The sequence below is a fragment of the Notolepis coatsorum genome (assembly GCF_963971535.1).
Source record: "Notolepis coatsorum genome assembly, chromosome: 19".
Lineage (NCBI taxonomy): Eukaryota > Metazoa > Chordata > Actinopteri > Aulopiformes > Paralepididae > Notolepis > Notolepis coatsorum.
This window is the reverse complement of record NC_140183.1, coordinates 81,321,494-81,337,518: the sequence shown is the minus strand read 5'-3', so window position 1 is coordinate 81,337,518 and position 16,025 is coordinate 81,321,494. Positions and strand designations below refer to the sequence as shown.

Below are 16,025 nucleotides of genomic sequence, written 5' to 3'. Positions count from 1 at the left end.
GTCTAAACTGAACACTGTGACCTCTTTTTTTTTTCTTCTAATTTTTACTATGTTTTTATTTCATACTTATCTTGTCATGCACAGTCTCTGGAGCGCAACAGTAAGAAGCATTTTGTACAAAAGTATTCTGTACTTCTGTATGACAACTATTAAAGAAACTTGAAACTTGAAACTTCAGTTTCCCTCCCCGTAATACGGCCAATGTGTATTACTGTGGACGACCAGCTAAACTGAAAGCAATGTGGAGAGCGGGGCTCGAACAGGAGGCATCCTGTTCGAGCCTAGTCTCCAGCATTCGTTGCGAGCGCCTTGCCCACTGCGCCACGTAGCCGCCCAGGTTGTTTTGGCTTTTATTCCATTTTAATAACCTATTCAAGGTCGCCGAGCGGCACTGCAGATGTACCCTACTCTTTGAATTCGAGAAAGTGCATTACCGGCCAGATCCTCTTAGGGGCGCTGTATCGATAATGCAGTGTTCCCTGTGGCAGAAGCTGTCTTTTTTTTCTGGATCTCTAATGTAGTTTTCTACTCACCTGAAGCGATCGCTATTGCCTGTTGCACAGAATACATTTTGGATCGCGGATTTCACTATGCAGTAAGGGGATATATCATCAGCCAATGGACATATCGATCTACCAGATGGCGATCGATAACTGGGAAATGCTCGGGGGGGATCCAACCGGCTCATGGTAAGATCTTTTTCACGTAAATTACATGCTGAACAGAGCTTGTTATGATACTCAACCAGGCGATCAGCGTATGTGGCTACTGAGATGAACACGGTTATTGGTAATCAATAATCAGAAACGACGTCCCCCCCCCCCATCCCCCCCCCTTTCATGCATACATGCTTGAGGATTGTACCGATCATATGCAGTTTGAGTTTTAACTGTAGCTTCTGTATAACGGAAATGCCATTGGATATAACGTTAGTAGCTATTAGCCCTTTATCCAGCCTTCCAGGAAATATCCTAGCCGGAATCCCTTATAACGCTTATATTCACAGCGCTATAAAATGAGAACGTATTGATGACATTTTTTTTCTTTAAGCCATTTTGAAGGGACAGTTTATGGTCTCAATTGACAATGAGAATGGACAGATAGCAATACTATAAAGTATAGATTTTGCTCTACAAACAGCCCCACGGACTGTGCAAGTCTGTTTACATATGCTGGTCGTCTAGAGTGATATTAGACGCATCCCAGTGGCCGCCAATGTGTTAAAGGAACACGCCAACGAGAGACAAGAAGATAGATACCAGTTTCCTCTCTGTGCATTCATAGAAAGCTATCTGGCTGCATGTTAGCCTAGCTTAACACTGGTTAGCCTTCGGGAGAGGTGTTAGTTGGACAATGCCTGCCTAGGCTAACCGGTCATGTCCGCTTCCATTCATTGTGCTAAGCTAGGCTAACATGCAGCCAGATAGCTTTCTACTGAACGCACAGAGGAAACTGGTATCTATCTTATTGTCTCTCTCTGGAAAAAACGGTAAGCAAATTTCCCAAAATGTTGGCGTGTTCCTTTAAGCTAAAGAGAGAGTGGCTGCGGTTGAGGGGGAGCTTTATAGAATAAGGGTTGCGAAGTGTTTGGGGCCGGCCAGGGATTCACAGAGATAGAGGGGGAGAGCAGTATAGTGAGAATATTAAGTTATTATCAACCAAATTATTTTGACCAATTTCCTTATTGATCCCCCTTTTGCATCCTTCGTCCACGGACCTCATGCTGCTCGAGCGCAAAGCGAATCTTACCTCTTTGATGCTCTTCATCCAGTTCTGGATGTTCTCATAGGACTTCTCGTCAGTGATGTCATAGACCAGGATGATGCCCTGACAAGAGAAGAGAAGAGGATGGGATTCAGGGACAGTCGGTCAGTCAAAGATCAAACAGGACACACAAGAAGCATGTGATGCAAGAGTGATTAACGATTATGTTTGCTGCACGTGCGGCGGGCGTCTAACTCTCACCATAGTGCCTCTGTAGTGTCTAACTCTCACCATAGCACCTCTGTAGTGTCTAACTCTCACCATAGCACCTCTGTAGTGTCTAACTCTCACCATAGTGCCTCTGTAGTGTCTAACTCTCACCATAGTGCCTCTGTAGTGTCTAACTCTCACCATAGTGCCTCTGTAGTGTCTAACTCTCACCATAGTGCCTCTGTAGTGTCTAACTCTCACCATAGTGCCTCTGTAGTGTCTAACTCTCACCATAGTGCCTCTGTAGTGTCTAACTCTCACCATAGTGCCTCTGTAGTGTCTAACTCTCACCATAGTGCCTCTGTAGTGTCTAACTCTCACCATAGCACCTCTGTAGTGTCTAACTCTCACCATAGTGCCTCTGTAGTGTCTAACTCTCACCATAGCACCTCTGTAGTGTCTAACTCTCACCATAGTGTCTCTGTAGTGTCTAACTCTCACCATAGTACCTCTGTAGTGTCTAACTCTCACCATAGTACCTCTGTAGTGTCTAACTCTCACCATAGTGTCTCTGTAGTGTCTAACTCTCACCATAGTGCCTCTGTAGTGTCTAACTCTCACCATAGCACCTCTGTAGTGTCTAACTCTCACCATAGTGCCTCTGTAGTGTCTAACTCTCACCATAGCGCCTCTGTAGTGTCTAACTCTCACCATAGTGCCTCTGTAGTGTCTAACTCTCACCATAGTGCCTCTGTAGTGTCTAACTCTCACCATAGCACCTCTGTAGTGTCTAACTCTCACCATAGTGCCTCTGTAGTGTCTAACTCTCACCATAGCGCCTCTGTAGTGTCTAACTCTCACCATAGTGCCTATGTAGTGTCTAACTCTCACCATAGTGCCTCTGTAGTGTCTAACTCTCACCATAGCGCCTCTGTAGTGTCTAACTCTCACCATAGTGCCTCTGTAGTGTCTAACTCTCACCATAGTGCCTCTGTAGTGTCTAACTCTCACCATAGCGCCTCTGTAGTGTCTAACTCTCACCATAGTGCCTCTGTAGTATCTAACTCTCACCATAGTGCCTCTGTAGTGTCTAACTCTCACCATAGTGTCTCTGTAGTGTCTAACTCTCACCATAGTGCCTCTGTAGTGTCTAACTCTCACCATAGTGCCTCTGTAGTGTCTAACTCTCACCATAGTGCCTCTGTAGTGTCTAACTCTCACCATAGCACCTCTGTAGTGTCTAACTCTCACCATAGCGCCTCTGTAGTGTCTAACTCTCACCATAGCACCTCTGTAGTGTCTAACTCTCACCATAGTGCCTCTGTAGTGTCTAACTCTCACCATAGTGCCTCTGTAGTGTCTAACTCTCACCATAGTGCCTCTGTAGTGTCTAACTCTCACCATAGCGCCTCTGTAGTGTCTAACTCTCACCATAGTGCCTCTGTAGTGTCTAACTCTCACCATAGCGCCTCTGTAGTGTCTAACTCTCACCATAGTGCCTCTGTAGTGTCTAACTCTCACCATAGCACCTCTGTAGTGTCTAACTCTCACCATAGCACCTCTGTAGTGTCTAACTCTCACCATAGTGCCTCTGTAGTGTCTAACTCTCACCATAGTGCCTCTGTAGTGTCTAACTCTCACCATAGTGCCTCTGTAGTGTCTAACTCTCACCATAGTGCCTCTGTAGTGTCTAACTCTCACCATAGTGCCTCTGTAGTGTCTAACTCTCACCATAGTGCCTCTGTAGTGTCTAACTCTCACCATAGCGCCTCTGTAGTGTCTAACTCTCACCATAGTGCCTCTGTAGTGTCTAACTCTCACCATAGTGCCTCTGTAGTGTCTAACTCTCACCATAGTGCCTCTGTAGTGTCTAACTCTCACCATAGTGCCTCTGTAGTGTCTAACTCTCACCATAGTGCCTCTGTAGTGTCTAACTCTCACCATAGTGCCTCTGTAGTGTCTAACTCTCACCATAGCGCCTCTGTAGTGTCTAACTCTCACCATAGTGCCTCTGTAGTGTCTAACTCTCACCATAGCGCCTCTGTAGTGTCTAACTCTCACCATAGTGCCTCTGTAGTGTCTAACTCTCACCATAGTGTCTCTGTAGTGTCTAACTCTCACCATAGTGCCTCTGTAGTGTCTAACTCTCACCATAGCACCTCTGTAGTGTCTAACTCTCACCATAGTGTCTCTGTAGTGTCTAACTCTCACCATAGCACCTCTGTAGTGTCTAACTCTCACCATAGTGTCTCTGTAGTGTCTAACTCTCACCATAGTGCCTCTGTAGTGTCTAACTCTCACCATAGTGCCTCTGTAGTGTCTAACTCTCACCATAGTGTCTCTGTAGTGTCTAACTCTCACCATAGCGCCTCTGTAGTGTCTAACTCTCACCATAGCGCCTCTGTAGTGTCTAATGCTCACCATAGCTCCTCTGTAGTAGGCTGTAGTGATGGTCTTAAACCTCTCCTGCCCCGCAGTGTCCCTGCACAACACACACACACACAGTGAGGAAAAAGACGCATTGCATGGAGTTGCAAGTGACTCAGTGAAGTTGCGTGACTCTCCCTCTAGACCTGAAAGAGATGAGTGTAGTATACATAAATAAATAAATATTTATTTATGCAGCATCAACATGGAGTTCTACAAAAAAAGGAAGCAACGCAAATAGTATAAACATTTTGAAACTAGCAGCATGAGCTATGATAGAAAAATGTCACTTATTTACAACACAATAATTACAATGTAATAATCACAGTGTGGGTGTGGTGGGTGCAACGTGGCAGTAGAGTCAGTGATAAAGTAGCTCTAGGCTTCTACATAACAAACACTCTTAAATAGTGTTCCCCAGTCAAGTGTTAATTTTGTCAACGAAAAAGATTACTAAATATGGTCGTCAACAAAGCTTTTTCCCCTGACTAAATCTAGACTAAAACAAAAAAGACAAAATCGAGACTAAAACTGACTAAGACTAAAATGCTCAGACCTGTAGTTGACTAAAACTGACTAAGACTAAAATGAAAAATAAATGAAGGTGACTACATATGATGAAAACGAAAAAGGAGTATTTGACACATGACTAAGACTAAAACTATAGGTTTGATTATGTCTTATGGTGTATATATGTGGAACACTTCTATGCTCTATAATGTATATATATATTATTTTTGTACAACCAGGGGTCATGTCTGCTTCCCATGGGCTGTGGAAACGTTCGGTTCACTTTACTGTTTTTGTTATTTTAAGACTGGTGAGGGTCTTTAAAGGCCAACCTTCATGTTGTATTTTTGTTCAATAAACAATGTGGACTAGGCCAACGGTGACTTTCATGAAGAAGGGAAAAAAAAGTATTGGAATTGACCCAGTTTTAGCGTTTTTATCAAACATTTTGTCTGCCCAACACAATCACCACGCACATGCATATTTTAATCAATGGTTCATAACGTGCGCGTGTAATCGAAATGATGTCGTCACAGGAGGTGCAGGGCACCAGGGGGCTCACCAGGGGGCGCTGAGAGTCACACACAGCTAGTGGCAGGCACTGCAGGCAGAGAGCCTTGCTACTACTAGTACTAGCCGAATGAAAATGTATCTGTTTCACCTAACAACATTATTGCTCCGTGATCATAGCCATCCATCTCTAAAGCTAACCACTATTTGTAAAAGCCACAACCACGTTACCATATTTGTAATAATGTAAATCATTGTCGTTGTACATATTGTGTTTGTGTATACACCATTAGAAGCTAACATAGCTTAGCTTGGTAGCTATTGTGCTAACAACATATCCCGACATCCGGCTCGCTGGCCGGCATGAACGGCCGAACCAAAATGGTTCTCTCCTCTCTGTACACCCCCGTCCCCACGGGTACCCCGCCGGGGAGCCCACGGACGCGACAACGGCGGCAGCCGCAGGGTGCTCGAGCCCGCAAAGGCTAGTGGTACACGATAGCTATGAGCTAACTAACGCTACAGGCTCAAACACCCTACGGCCGCCGCCGCCGTCGCGTCCACAAGCTCCCCGGCAGGACACCCGCGAGGACGGGGGCACACAAAGAGGAGAGAACCACCACACAGGTCTGAGAAGAGGACCTGCACATGATTTTACTCGTTCCCCAAACTCCTCTACATGCCCCGATCTCAAATGGTTCACGACAGTAGACATAATGCTAACGTTAGCCAGCGCCATATATCGAGTAGTACTATGACCCGGATGGGCAAGGCATACGTTTCCTGAAGTGACGTCGCGGCCGTGCTAGCGTCTGATAAGCTTTTAGATTCGGCTCATTAATATGCACCTGTAGTGACGTCGGCGTTTGATAACCTTTTTTGATTCGCGCCTGCATGTTATTCGTGCGTGGACCTTTTTAACTCTTTCGGAGTGGCATTTCCGGTGCCAAATGGAAAAAAATAAATAATGAAATTATATACCAATGATGTAAACTACCCATAATTGATCAGTAGGGTTTAACCTGGAGGTTGGGCTTTAACTGTTTACATCTTTAACTCATTACGTTATGGGGGGAGTGGGGAGAGGGGCGTCTACATGAATCTATGATCCCAATAAAAATTAATGTGAATTTGACTGACTGTAGCGGTACATAGAATTGCATTACAAGAGAATAAAATGCCTTTTTTTTCATTGACGAAACCTAGACAAAAATGTCATCCGTTTTCTGCGACTAAATCTAGAATAAAACAAAAGACAAAATCGAGACTAAAACTGACTAAGACTAAAATGTAGTTGACTAAAACTGACTAAACGAAAAATAAATGAAGGTGACTAAATATGATGAAAACGAAAAAGGGGCATTTGACACATGACTAAGACTAAAACTAAAATTAAAATAGCTGAATGAATGAATGAATGAATGAATGAATGAAAACTTTATTTAACAGATTGCAGAATGGGTACAATACAGTACGGCTCAATACACACAATTGTTAAGGGGATGCAGACCTGAGAAAGACGTTTGTCTTGTTTCCATCAGGGTCCCCCATTTTCAATTCATATAGACCAAAATTAACACAGCTGTTCCTGAGTCTGCTGGTCCGGGCCTTGAGGCTGCCGTACCGTTTGCCGTACAGCGACAGCTGAAACAGTTTGTGAATGGGGTGGCCGGTAGGGCTGCTTGATTTTGGCAAAAATCACGATCATGATTATTTGATTGATATTGAAATCACGATTACTCATTGATTTGAGAACATCATATGACGACGACTGAATTTGTTTTGACTTTTCTTCTCAACCAAAGGCTGCCTTTCTGTCATCTTCCGCAAGTGACCAAAGACGTTTAAAAATAACTGGAAAAACACACAGTGGCTCCCTCCTCTCTCAGTCTCTCTCAACACATGAGCTGAAACTACTGTGGAGCGCATCCACGGAGAAGGAATTTACAACGGCTGAATTTACAACGCAAGACAAAATAAGAGCAACGATTATCTTGTTTTCATGATTGTGGGAAGACAAAATCGTAATTGAAATTGAAACTGGATAGGGCGGCTACGTGGCGTAGTGGGCAAGGCGCTCGCCACGAATGCGGAGACGCTGGGCTCGCCTGTTCGAGCCCAGCGCTCCACATTAGGCTTGTTCGAGATGGATAGCGGTTTGCCTCGACTAGTAGACGAGAGTAGCCGAGTGAAGCCGGGGGAGGAGTTAAAAGGGCGGACACTGCCGATTTCACGAGAGCCTCTCGCCTAGTCTCGCATGGCAGATACGCTTTCACGTCACCACACACACATTACACACCTGTCCAGCTCATTATAATGCGATGGCCGTTTGCAAAATTAGATCAGATTCAAATGTACAGCACACACCAGTGGAATATACTATTCATATACCATAATGTATACCATCTTGTTGCGCGCTCCTGGCCGCACGCACACACAACACACTGCTGAATAATTCTGTTTTGCATCAATATATATATATGTATACTGTGTATATTGAGGCAAAACAGAATTATATATACAGTATTGAGGCAAAACAGACGACGCATGTGTGTATGTGTGTGTGTGTGTCTGACAGCTTGAAGTTTATCATGATGATATGATGATAACGCATAACATAATAAAGTTTTCAATCAATCAATCAATCAAACGTCTCATAACTCCCTGGCTGTCACGTGGCTGGTGACTGACAACTTTTCTGAGCCAATAGGCGCTTTGCCCGACCATAGCAAGTCGCTTCCCAGCCGGGAGCAGCCGAGTGAGAGGTACTGTGGCGCCTCGCTCTGAAGGCTGCTTGTGGCTCGCTCCCGCGGGAGTTCCACGCCTCGCCTCGTCAGATTTTCAGAGCAAGTCGGACAATATTCTAACCGTCATGCAACGCGCTTGGCGAGGCAGTAGTGAAACCTGCGCAGATCTGCGTCCGCCTATCCCATCTCGAACAAGCCTAACGCTTTCAGTTTAGCTGGTCGTTCATACTAATACACATTGGCCGTATTAGGGGGTGGGAAACTGATGGGTGGGGGTCGGTTGGTGCGCCTGCGCAGTAGAATCAGGAAGTGTCGGGGGCAGCGTGAGCCTCCCACGCGTTACTCCTCGCCACAGAGATCGAGCTGCGCAGGTGAAAAGATGCGACTGCTGTTACCTCAAGTACCGGAGGGGACTTGTGCTATGTATGACTTAGTCCACATTGCAGCCGGCTTGTGGGAGGCAAGAAACAGCGTTCGTGACAGGGGAGGGTTGAATTGGATGATACGAAATTGGGATGGGAGAAAATATAGAAAATGGGAGAAAAAGTTGATAAAAAAAAAAAATTAAACTGGATTAATCGCCCAGCCCCAGTGGCCAGCGTCCTTAACACATTCAGTGCCAGGGATTAGACGGGTCCCGTTGTAGCAATGCCACGCTTTAAAGATAGGAGTCAAACAAGTCACCTTGTTTGTAGAGCTATATATATATTCTATATTATAGCTATGGATACAATACTATGGCCCAGGGTTAGAAAAAAAAATCCCAGGGCTTTTTTTGCCCTCCTTAATTGATTTCCGGGGGCTTTTTTTTGTATTTCGGGGGCACCGCATTTTTTTTATTTAAATTAACAAAGATTATAAAACATTGTCGACACTTTTTTTATTTAAATAAATAAAATCTAAATAAAAATTTAGGAGCACACAAAGAAATTTAGGAGCACAGTGAAAATTGTTCAAGTAACAGAGTTTATTAACAAACTATTTATTACATGCATATTATACTGTGCGTCTGCATACTAAGGGCTAAACATCTGTGCAAATACCACCAAAATCACAAATTGGCCCATGCCTACTAGACGCAAAGGATATCGGTTGTCAAGCTGCTTTTGTATGTTGTAGTCTTGTCACAATACCAACATTTTTACTTTGATACAGATAGGAAAGGCAATGGAATGGGGCGGCTACGTGGCGCAGTGGGCAAGGCGCTCGCAACGAATGCTGGAGACTAGGCCTCCTGTTCGAGCCCCGCTCTCCACATTGCTTTCAGTTTAGCTGGTCGTCCACAGTAATACACATTGGCTGTATTACGGGGAGGGAAACTGAAGGGTGGGGATCGGGCGTTGTGGACAGCGACTCCTACAGGTCGGTTGGTGCGCCTGCGCAGTAGAATCAAGAAGCGACGGGGGCGGGGCCCCTCCAAAGCCCAGACCCCCGACGCTGAAAGATCGAGCCGCGCAGGTGAAAAGATGCGACTGCTGTTACCTCGAGTATCGGAGGGGACTCGTGCTATGTATGACTTAGTCCACATTGCAGCCGGCTTGTGGGAAGCAAGAAACAACGTTCAAAGACAGGTCGAGGGTTGAATTGGACGATATGAAAATTGGGATGGGAGAAAAATAGAAAAATTAGAGAAAAAGTGGATCAAAAAAAAAAGGAAAGGCAATGGAATAATATTATTAGATGACAGAACATGGAAAATTCTTTATACAATTATTTAATTCATTATAATTGAAACGCTATTGAATAATAGTTCATTAATAGTTAATACAATTATTCTGTTACAGCTACAACCAGGGGCGGACTGGGACACAAATTCAGCCCGGGACATTCAGACGCACCAGCCCACGCACCGGCCCCCGAAACCGGCCCACACAACGGCCGTTATGAAACACTCGTCCAGTATTAAACAACCCAAGGCTGTGGCTAAGGAGTCAACATCAGGGAGACCAAATCTACACCCCGCCCCTAGATGTGCACTCGTGCACAGTGCACGTACACACACGCTCACACACACACATGCACACACTATCTACTGCTTTCACTGTCTACAACTGCCCTATACTGTAATCAGAGTAATCATAATAATCTTAAATACCTACCTCATACTAGTCCATATAACTCCATATGATAGAATGTACAATAGTGCTGTATATAGGCCTACCGTATATATAATTTATATATTTATATTTAACGCATACTGGTGTATATATATATACACACATATCTGTCTGAATATACCTGCATAGGTCTACTTATACACCTGCATATAACACAAATAACTCTGTATGATAGCATGTACAGTACAATAATGCTGTATACGTATGTATGTATATATATATATTTATTCTTACCGTATATATATTATTTACCCACATCTGCCTGTACATACCGGCATATAATCCTTTTTACATATCTGTAGATACTATATCTATATCTGTACATATCCCTTACCTACTCTTACTAGTTACACTGCCAGCCAGTATGACTATTACCATAGTGTCTTTATACCTGTATCACTGTACATATTAATACTACAACTCTGTACATACATGATTAGTAGTATACTCAATAGTACTAATTTATATATTTCATTCATACCCAGTTTAATCATCTGTACATTGTATATTACTATTGCACTTTACTGTTACATGTGCACTCTGGATGGATACCAAACCTATTTTCGTTGTACTGTACTTGTGCAGTATAATGACAATAAATTTGAATCTAATCTAATGTAATCTAATGTAATATAATTTAATCTAATATAATGTAATCTAATATAAAGTTGTAAATTGGAGTGTGGCTTACATTCATAGTTAAAGACAGTATAGATTGAGTCCTTTCAGGTGATTATATCATTCAAAACCTTCTTAGTTGCAACTTGGGTTCACTTGGATTATTAAACATTGTGAGCAGATATGATATTTATGAATATCAGGAAATGTCCATCATTATGATTGTGATATTTACTGATTTCCTTATCTACCAGCCCCAGCTGTGAGTGACATACATTTTACAACGTTGTAATGGACTGGCTTCACATACAGCAAAGTAAACAGGCTGCTTGAGGAAAAGAAATCACTCTGTCAAAACATCGTCCAATGGGTTTTTGTGGTGGATGTGTGCGGTGGACAGTGGACACTTGGGACAATCAAGCCTGTCATAAAATCTAGTTTTAGAGAACAACACGGAGGTTCCTCTTCCCTCTCAGGAAAAGCAGTCCAGTAACAAGGCTGCATATCTGGGAACGTAGCCGGGAGGAAACGGACCCGAGATATTGTTGAGTGTTTACTCTAAAATGATCAAGGAAGACATGCCTTGTCTCTTAGGCCTAACCCCGACCGACCCTGCCGATTTAGGTGCGACCCAATATATTTTATGAGTTTTAAAAAAAATATAAAAAAAAAAAAAAAAAAAAAAAAGCTTTTTTTTTTTTAAGAATAAAGTTTCATAGAAATCTTAGTCAAACATTTAGTATTATGGATATTAAACATGCTGGCAGAGTACATGCATCCATGTTGTTGTGAACATTTTAATTAAATAAAGAAATTCCCTATCCATAGTCGCCGTGGGAAAGAATAAAATAAAAAAATAAAATAAAATAAATTCCCTACCTACCCATGGCCAAACTGACAACCAACCTGAAACCAACTATTAATTTTGTTAGGCCTTACCAGACTTGTAGCTTGACTTTCTTCCCATCAACGTCAATGGTTTTTACTTTAAAGTCGATGCCTGAAAAGAGGACAGGAAGATGGGACAAATTAGAGGGAGGGGTTCAGCCGGAAGGGAGGACAGACAATGAGTTAAATTCCCTCAGCACGGGCATATGCACGCAATATAGGTTACACCAATTAAAGTCTATGAGTGGAAGGGGGCAAGAACACCTCAATTCATCATATTGTCACTATGCGTTCCACCCTACAATGCATTGTGTATTTCTGAGTGCCTATCTGTATTTTTTGACACAAACACATAAAGACTAAAATGTACACAAGCCTACACATGCCGTCTGCTGGTTTGTTTTTGGCTGGGCTTCCTGTTGGGATAGACAGGCTGAGAAAGGGGCAGAGGACATTGGGGAGGGGGACTTCTTCTGCAAGTTGGACATGCCGGGGGAGGCCAATCATTCTTCTGGGAATGGAGAGAGATGGTAAGAGAGATAGGAATGAGGGGTGGGTGTGGGAACTTCTGAGGCCAAGTGAGAGCAATGAGATCTGAGAGAAAGATGGGAGAGAGGAGAAAGTAAAAGGAAGATAAGAGGGGGGGAAGTAAACGTGGGCGACCGTAAGGAGAATAGAGAAAGAAACGTGAGGGTACAGACTAGTTCAGACATGAAAGCTGCGTGAGAAAACTATGGGTGTTAGTAGAGAATAACAGCCGTAGCCTGGCTGGATGAGCAAAAATGGAGTGTCAGCATTCAAGAGGGGGATTGATTGATTGATTGATTGAAAACTTTATTAACAGATTGCAGAATGGGTACAGTACAGTAGGTACAGCTCAATACATACAATTGTTAAGGGGATGCAGACCAGAGAAATACTTTAGTCTTGTTTACATCAGGGTCCCCCAGGGGAAAGTCACATTCTCTCAAAGCTTTATGTGGGCAACAAGCTAGTAGTTAGGCTACCGATGGCCAAAATGTTGATAGGTTGTTTGTGTAACTACATACCGATGGTGGATATGTATGTCGAGTTGAAGTTGTCCTCGGAAAATCGAATGATGAGACATGTTTTCCCGACTCCACTGTCTCCGATGAGTAATAATTTGAAAAGGAAATCGTACTTTTTCGCCATGCTTTCCGTTTTTCAAAGTTAGAACTGTCAGCAAAAAAAGCAGCAAATGTCTATCACACAAATATCCGGTCCCCCAACGTTAGGCTTTATTCTTGAATGTAGCCTATTACTCCTCAACATGTGGTCAAACAATGATAAACCTTGCAAAGGACAGGTTTGCTGCTGCTGCTGCTGCTTCTTGGGTTGGATCTTCTTTTCCTCTTTGAAAACTGTCACCGGTAAATTCCGATCCCCCTCTTTTCTGATCTGATCTGAGTAGGCTAAACAAAGTCTAAGAAATCCACTCAATCAAAAGTTAGAATAGTTCGTCGCGCAACAGCCTTTAGGCCTAACCATGTAATCAATTCACATATTGCTTTCTTCCAAGAGCCAGTAACTGAATTACTTTACATCCATTTCCACACTAACACATACCGGGATGACAGAGTTTTTTTTCCGCATAAAAAAAATATTTCTCTCGCCCCAGTTCCACTGAAAGGTGCTGGAGGGAGGAGGGCTTGGCGGAGCGACTGGGACCCGAGGTTCAAAACAGCCAATACCGAATATAAACAGTAGATGGCGCACTTTCCTTGGACAAGCACTGATCAGGCTTGCTCAAATGATAAATTATACTCCCATATAAGTGTGGAGTATCTTCAGGCATGCGTTGTTCATGGGACGGGGTAGCACGGTGTGCTACCTCACTGAGTATTAAAGATTTGAGCAGAAGCGCGTGCACGCGCTCGCGAGAACGCGCTGCTCGACTCGGCTCGTTGTGTTTACCTGCCTCCCGGGCCCCGGCGCTACCTCGCATTATCATAACAATAGCCGCTATAGGCTGGTGTCTTCAACCACGCAGGACTCTTTGTGATGTAAATATGGAACATCCCAAGTTGCCGCTGCCCACAGAGTGCACCGCCGTCCAAAGGTGAACGACGGCGAACGAAGGGCCAAATCAAAACAGCCGTCAATTCCGAATTGACAACTGTTTTGATTCAACCCCCCACCCACCACCACTCACCCCCGGACAACAACACACTCTGCAAACAGCAGCAACCCGGGACATTCCATATCTACATCACAAACTTTGGGACTGAGTAGATAATTAATTAATCTTCTCTTTATTTTTATTATTTATATTAAAACTGAATCAAACCATAAACAAGGTTGCCTGTTGGGATGTTAGATCCTAATGTGAAAAACTGATTTTATATGTCTGCACTTTATGTGCTCATTTTATGCCTGTCTTAATTCTGTTGTGAAGCACTTTGAGCTGCAGTTTCTGTATGAAAGGCTATACAAACAAAGTGTATTATTGTGCGCGAGGGAACATATGCGCATGCGCGCGGGGCCGCGCGTGTGCGCGCGTGTGCGCGCGCGTGCGCGCGGCGTCATTATCCTGCGTGCCGGCTCAGTCCATAATAACAACGCAACACTGAGTATCTTCTTCACATTATAATTGGAAGAGTTTGAACTGAAGATGGAAAACAAGTTAACTTGGGGAATGTTTCATTGTAACTAGGAACAACATGTCATTACCAACGTAAAATGCTATTTGTATCTTTTGCCGTTATCAAGAGCTCAGTCGATCTAGACTAGAGATTGATTGATTGATTGAAAACTTTATTAACAGATTGCAGAATGGGTACAGTACAGTACTGCTCAATACACACAATTGTTAAGGGGATGCAGACCAGAGAAAGACTTTCGTCTTGTTTACATCAGGGTCCCCCATTTTCAATTCATCATAACATATATGACATACATGACATACAGATAGACAGTACTGCTACATCTATACATTTATGACATACCAGATTTGCAAATACAGTACTGTTTGTGATACGAAAAGAGTCCAGAAAAGAGAGTATATACATTTGACGTAGAAACTGTACATTGGAGGAGGTTGGGTAGGAGGGGTGGATTGGAATGGAACATTGGAATATTGACAAGACCATACTTGGTCATTTACTGTACATTGGAGGGGGTTGTGTTAGGACATTTACAGGGGCCAGTTTCGAATTGCAGTCTCCCGTAGGTGTTTTTTTAGAGTGTTTTTGAAAGTGGGTAGTGATTCACATTCCTTTACAGCTTTGGGTAGGGCGTTCCACATTGATGTGGCATAACAATAACGTGTTTAGTCCCTTCATCTTGACAATCTTTTCCACCTACAGAGAAACACAGAGTCCAGTTGGGGGCAACAGTGGCTCAAGAGGTAGAGCGGTCGTCTGAATGAATGAAAACATGAATGAGAATGAAAACATGTCTCCATTTATTTTTATTTTGGTGGAGCTACCCATTTAACGTTTAGATCACTGATTGGGCCTTTAGTTCAAGCGCCTTTAGTTTGTACTGTACTGTACCCATTATGCAATCTGTTAATAAAGTTTTCAATCAATCAATCAACCTCAGTACAGTTGTACAGTGTCCCCCCCCCCACTCCTACCCAACCCCCCCCCCCCCCCCACTCCTACCCAACCCCCCCCCCCCCCCCCCCCCCCACCCACCCAACCACCTCCAATGTACAGTCTCCCCCCACCCCCACCTACCCAATCCAATGTACAGTTTCTACGTCAAATGTATATACTTTTTCTTTCTGGACTCTTTTCGTATCACAAACAGTACTGTAATTGCAAATCTGGTATGTCATAAATGTATAGATGTAGCAGTACTGTCTATCTGTATGTCATGTATGTCATATATGTTACGATGAATTGAAAATGGGGGACCCTGATGTAAACAAGACAAAAGTCTTTCTCTGGTCTGCATCCCCTTAACAATTGTATGTATTGAGCTGTACTGTACTGTACCCATTCTGCAATCTGTTAATAAAGTTTTCAATCAATCAATCAATCAATCAAACTCAACAGACCGTAATTAACAGAACTTGGGTTGAAGTATCTGGTTTCTTTCTACCTAATGCATTTAAAGATACACGGAATAATACTATAATAATGTACTACCTGACTCAGCAGTAGTTTTAACATTTTAATAGTTATAAAGTCAGACCCGGTTGAAAGATCGTTTTGACCTCACCATCATGACATCTTTACCTCACTATTTTACCTCACCATCATGACATCCTTACCTCCCCAGAAACGTCACTTCCGGCCTCTGATCAGAACTCTTTCCGCTGTGTCAC

The 16,025-nt window shown here is 43.3% G+C and overlaps 1 protein-coding gene across 1 annotated transcript in view; it reads right to left on the bottom strand.

Annotated features, from left to right (window-relative positions):
• The window catches only part of rab13 (RAB13, member RAS oncogene family), a 34,556-nt gene extending 21,157 nt beyond the window's left edge, over positions 1-13,399 (bottom strand). The window contains exons 1-4 of the mRNA XM_084336402.1: positions 12,781-13,399; positions 11,783-11,843; positions 4,336-4,396; positions 1,750-1,827 (exon numbers count right to left, since the gene is read on the bottom strand). Coding sequence (XP_084192528.1) covers positions 1,750-1,827; positions 4,336-4,396; positions 11,783-11,843; positions 12,781-12,904 — 324 coding nt within the window. The 5' untranslated portion in view covers positions 12,905-13,399. The remainder of the gene's footprint in view (positions 1-1,749; positions 1,828-4,335; positions 4,397-11,782; positions 11,844-12,780) is intronic.
• Between the last annotated feature and the right edge of the window lie 2,626 nt (positions 13,400-16,025).